Source organism: Xiphophorus hellerii, chromosome 12 (assembly GCF_003331165.1).
Source record: "Xiphophorus hellerii strain 12219 chromosome 12, Xiphophorus_hellerii-4.1, whole genome shotgun sequence".
NCBI lineage: Eukaryota > Metazoa > Chordata > Actinopteri > Cyprinodontiformes > Poeciliidae > Xiphophorus > Xiphophorus hellerii.
The window spans coordinates 29,532,291-29,538,290 of record NC_045683.1 but is presented as its reverse complement, the minus strand read 5'-3'; the positions used below and the strand labels follow the sequence as shown (position 1 = coordinate 29,538,290).

Genomic DNA, 6,000 nt, shown 5'->3' with positions numbered 1-6,000 from the left:
CATATGACTTAACTGGATCCAAATGGGTAAAAAGTTCTGAACTGAATCTTAATTCTGACCCTGGAGACTGGCTCTCAGACAGACCAATAATCCCAAGGCAATTGCAGACACGAAAGCGTTTCTGGACTTTAAGTATTACTTCTGACATTGTCAACTGATTGCCTTATAAGGAGCTTCGCATAAATTTCTTTCTTAAGAGTCAACAGAAAACTTAACCTAAATATTAAAAAGCTGGAAGAGTTCGTTCTGAGAAAAGCACCCTGATGACTCTTTACATTTAATAATCTGCTTTCCATCAGTGGTGGAAAACAGATTATTGCTGATGCTTCCACAGAGTGTGCATAATACAAGGAGAGTAAATATAAACTGATTACTGTAATCTACAGTAATCAGTCCACCATTACTGTACCATTACACAGACACAGAAACAGGGGTGCTGAATCTAGAGCATAAAAGGACTCAGCAAGCAAATCTTCTTCTACAGGTGGCCATCCTTTAAGAAGGAAGTTGTCAGATAATCACCAGGGTGATCTGTTATAGGCAGCTTTGCATGTGTTTAATCCCATTTGTGAACACATCAGTATTGCCATCAGGACGGTAACAAATGAGTCAAAGCAACCAATGATGCAATTTGAAGCAAGAGCTGGGATTAGGTGTGCGCTGACCGTAGCATAGGAGTAAGGCAGTCTGAATAATCTCATGACACAGGGACTAAATGTTTACTAATTACACTGCTCTCTATTTATATTCTTACCAAAACGCTTCGCAAGTATGCATTACTAACAGAGATTAGTTTTGGCGCACTGCCTTCAACAACTATTTCCTATAAAGTTATTATTGGGATTCTCTGTAAATAACTGCATTTACATGAGGCTCTGTCACGTTTTTGAGATTGGAGTTGTTGTAAGAAGTCCACTTCTGGTGTTAGCACCTGGTTTACACTGCCATGTGGTTTCAGCTCGTCATTTATAATACACACAATATATATGGGATGTGCTTGTATGCGGAGATTCAGCATGTAAAAAAAGGTTTAAATGAAAGACAAATTTGATCTTTACTCTACCTGTGAAGCTGGCGAATTGGTGTGACTGCTCCTTTAAGAATGGAGTCAAAACAAAGCGTGGGGCGGCTAGCCGCACGGAAGTGGTTTCGTCTCGGCGGCTTTACAACAGCACCTGTTTGAGAAATGATAGCTCCTGCATATTTGATATCCAGTTACCTCTATTAACTGTTTCTCATGTCTCAAAGGGAGTATTTTATATTCCATTAATATATCATACATATATTTACATTAAACGAGCTACACGGAGGAGCGTTAGCCAGCCTGTTAGCTAGCTTGATAAAAGCAAGCAGCCATGCCGTCCTACTCAGAAGTGAGAAAAAGCAACCACTTCTACTATTTCATCAAGTTCACACTAAATGTCTACTCAATGGTTTTCTCGGTAAGTGCGAGATGCATTTATTATGTCTGTATCCGCTTGGAGTTTATTTGGGTCTAAATGCCGACCTAGAGATCAACTTTCGAAGCATCTTTCCAGTCTTCATTTACATAACACTTATTTTTACATGTACCGCTTGCTCCAGGCCCATAGATGTTTAAGAAAATATAAACTCATATAGATTATAAATGTATGCTATCCTCCCAACAATTCGGCATATACTACAAATACATTTATGGCCTCTCTGATAGTCATTTCAATCGAAATCAGTAACTCGCCCTTAACCACAGAGCACTTCCACCTTTAAATCATTACATACAGCTGGGCTTTTCTGATATTTCATTAAAATCATTGTCCCTTTGTTGAATCGCACACATACCGCTTTTATAATAAGTGCAATTTGGTCAATAATAAACGGTATACGTTATTGCGATGACTTAGAGCTCTGTGGATACAAGCTAACAGATGAATGATTCACACCGGTGGAAAATATTCAAAACACCGTAACATTTTATAGTGTAATACGTTTACGTTGTGCCAAGAGATGGACAGTGTTTTAACATAATTTGCCGTCATATTCACGGTTCCATTTGTCTCTTAGACAATACAAAGCGATCAGTCAGTGGCCAACAAACACCACGGTGGTGCAGGGCGTTGGATGCTCTTAAAGGGATGGAATGATATTGGAATTGATTCTGCCGACACAAAACAACGAGCCAGTGTGAAGTACAGAAGCAAAGTACAGCAACCCTGCTGCTGTTTTCTTGCTCAGAGATTGTTATTCCTGTCATTACGGCGTTAGGACCTTTTAATATATTTAGCTTAATGTCAGCAAAAATATATTTCAGCAAAGTTTGATTTTTGTAACAAATATAATGTAACAAATTGAGTTATTACAGCTCTATTATTTGTAGCCTTCAATTTTTGGGAATGCATAAAAATGTAGAAAAAAAATGTAAATATAGGGGCAAATTAACAAAAAGGTTGCTAAATGTGCAGCTTTTAAAAAGTTTGTAGTTGTACTAATGACTATTTTTGCCATTGTCTATTAAGGGGGGGGAAAAGTGCAACAAGCCGACATTTGCCCGCTTTGTGGTCAGAAATGTTGTGAGATGGCCAAATTTGTCTTTCTTTGCAATTGAATCTTCTTCAAGCTAACTGGCTGTGTGCAGACACAAGCGAGAGAAGGGGGACAGTATTAGTGTTAGCTCTGTTCTCCATTCAGAAACTCCTCTTTTGGCAGAATTATCTGTGGTATCCTGTTACAAGAACCTCAAACCGTAGGGAGCATATGAAGTAGAATTTGACCAATTTGAAATCAGGATATTTTTTTTATATGCTGAATTTTTTTTTTTTTTTTTGTAGAAAATATGTAAAATATTCAAATGAAAATGTAGCTCATTCTATTGACACGGTATTGTGCTGGCGTTTGCAAAGCAGCCAATCCAGGAGTGCCATTCATTCAGAAAACAAAGCGTAGAATTAGTCTGAATCTAATCTGGCACATTGTCACCAATAGCAGATCCAGAATTATTTTCAATATCAGATCAGATCAGGTGCATCTCCCCCTTTATCCTCCTCTGTTTCCTACAGAAACATCTGTCCTGGAACTTTGTGTTGAATGTGGTTGTGAATCATTCGTAGCGTGATCCTGTTAGCGCTCCAGAATGCCTCTTAATGTGATTTGCCTCTTCCTCTGGCTCTCCTTTCTGCTGCTGTGATTTAGGCCGCTGTGGACTTCCTCCGCCGACAAAGGCTCCTTTGGCCCCAAGCTAGCCATGTAGACTTAATTAGAGCTATCGTCGCTGTGGGAGTTTTGGGTTTAGCTAATGTCTGTAAAGTCTGATTCTAATGACAGAATCAAAGCGGCAGGTGTCCGGTGAGATTGACCCACACTCACCCTGTGTTTGCTTTCTCTGACTGACGATTGTACATTCAGAGAATTAAAAGCGTGGTTTCAAAAGTTGACATTGATCAGATCTTTGCTGTGTCACTTTTCTGCCATCAGTAGACTTATTTAGGGGAGATATAAAGATGTTGGAGCTAAAAGGAAGGTCAGTGCTGACACTGGGATGTGGGAGGCCAGCCTGGATTACTTAACAAGGTTTTATACGGGGTTCTCAGCTGTAAATGGAGTTGGAGTAGATTGCCTCTGTGTCCAAATGAAAATCAAAAGCAACAGAAAGCAACGACGGCATACTTCATACTTCATGTATTATAGCACTTTCCATTAACCAAATGAAAGTAGTGCTAGTGATTCAATTTGAACACGACCTAAGTTGGTTTCTCAGCCCATGCAGCAGCTGAGCTGGCAGTTGTTCATATCCGACAGAATAATCATTCGTTTGAGGTTAATAAATAAAATTTTCTATTGATTTATATGTTTAGTTGTGTATGTAATAAAGGCTAACATTTTATTTTAATTGCTAGTATTTGTGCTGTTGCAAATGGTAATAAAGGTTTCATAAAGTCCATTCATGTTTAAGTGCAGAATTATCTGGGAAGGCATAAAAATGTTCTTTAGGTGTAAACTTAATAATGTTGATGGAAATCACATACCCACTTTTAATTTCAGTGATGCTGATTTGAGAACTTTTGTTTCAGGCTGGTTTAGAAGCTACCACTCTGATTGAAATGTTGTGGATATAATCCCGACTTTTTTTTCTGGAGTACCGCCTGGCTCCGTTTTAGGTCCCTGTTCATTTCTCTCTAATAAAAAAAAAAAAAAAAACTACTGGGAAGTTTAAAGCTCTTCTATAAAAAGAGAGAGACCGCTACTCTTCTGCTGGATGTTGTGCTTGTGTTAGCTGATTTAACTGGTTCACACTCTATTAAGACTGGAAAAGAGCACACTTAAAGAAACAGCAGAGTTATTTGCTGTGTTTGATTTTAAGTATAGCTACAAGCTAAAGGGTTCAAGACAGCATCAAATAGTAAATAAATAAACTATATTAAGCAACTTGTGGAAGGAATCCCAAAAGGCTTGGCCCAAGTCAAACATTGTCAAAGACAGTTATCCCTGATACTGACCAAATCTATGTAAACTTTTGAATTCGAGGAAAATTGCAAAGAATTTTCTAAAAAAAAAATGTTCTCGCCAAGTTTTCTGGCATCTAGCAAGTAGAAATAATTTTGGTAATTCTAACTAAGCTAAAACAAAGAGAGATTTGGTCTGACTGGACGTCAGACGGTGAAGTCCAGTGTATGTAAATATCTGGCTTGGCTGCCGTTCCAACCTCTGGTCTCCGTGTCACGAACCGCCTCTCTTCTCTCCACAGCTCATGGGCCTGTGCGTGTTGTGTGTGGGAGTGTATGCGGAAGTGGAGAGGCAGAAGAATCGGACCCTGGAGGGTCTCTTCCTGGCCCCCGCCGTGGTGCTCATCCTGCTGGGCCTGGTGATGTTCACCGTGTCCGTGGTGGGAATGGTCGGATCCCTCAGGGACAACAAGACCCTGCTGCACATGGTAGGGACGCTGGACGAACGTCTGCAGAGTTAAAATCAATACCTTGATTTTTGTTGTTGTTGGGGATTTTTTTTAAAGTGAGCTAGTGAAATTAAACGGTACCTGATGCGTCTCTTTGATTAAACTGCTTGGATCTTTTTGATTCGTGTTCTGTGACTGAAACTTTACACTTTGATTCTGCTTAGATTATCTGTTCGGCTGCAAATTCAAACCAAAGACACGTGTTCGTTTTAGCATATTTGTGTCTAATTACATAAATTACCACAAACATTACATCTAAGAAATATGATTTGCAGAGTGCACAACAGTTTGGTTCTTAAAACATTAATACCACCAAACAGTTTGATGGCCCTTTTTCCTCCCTGCATGCAAAGACGCAGCTGTTGGTTTTGTCAGTAACAGAGGAAAAGCTCAAAAGGAGTAGGGCTGCATTATTGTGGTTGCTATGCAACCATGTAATTAGCTATAGCTAAATAATCAGTAATAAAGCGCAAAATGAAGTTAGAAACAGAGAAGTCAGCGATGTCTGTGTGTTTTTGAGGAGAAGATTAGAAAGTCAATAAACCAATGACATGGCAACAATTAAAAATAAAAAACAGAATGTCTTATTGTGTTTGAGTCAAACAATAGTCCATGAATAATTACTGTTTTTATCTCAGGAGGGTTTTTTTTTTCTTCCTTTCTTATTTCTTCTTTGGAGGACTCAAGCCTCTGTTACTGGTTGGAATTATTAATATAGAATGAGAAAACATCCATTTTTTTATTTTTACGGATGCACCATCATGTATTCTGGTTCAGTTTCAATCAGATAAAGACAAAGATCATAAATTATGATCTTCTCCAACAAATAATTATTTTGTCATTCTTTGTGGGAACACTACTCCCTCTAGCAAGCAATCTGCAGCATTTTCTTTACTTTCATGGTTTTTACAGATACAATTGTAAAGTTGTAAGTAGCATACTGCACATGTGTCGGATAAGTTCCACCTTAATAGCACAACATTCTGCTGTGAGAGGAGCGCATGTTGTTAGCTGTGTTAATGGCGGCCATTAAAGTGTGGATGCTAACAACAGTAGTGTGATTATTGAGTCAACAA

The 6,000-nt window shown here is 38.7% G+C and overlaps 1 protein-coding gene across 1 annotated transcript in view; it reads left to right on the top strand.

Moving 5' to 3' along the window:
- Positions 1-1,113: 1,113 nt before the first annotated feature.
- Positions 1,114-6,000, top strand: part of LOC116730212 (tetraspanin-15) — a 16,811-nt gene continuing 11,924 nt past the window's right edge. The window contains exons 1-2 of the mRNA XM_032579240.1: positions 1,114-1,442; positions 4,718-4,903. Coding sequence (XP_032435131.1) covers positions 1,356-1,442; positions 4,718-4,903 — 273 coding nt within the window. The 5' untranslated portion in view covers positions 1,114-1,355. The remainder of the gene's footprint in view (positions 1,443-4,717; positions 4,904-6,000) is intronic.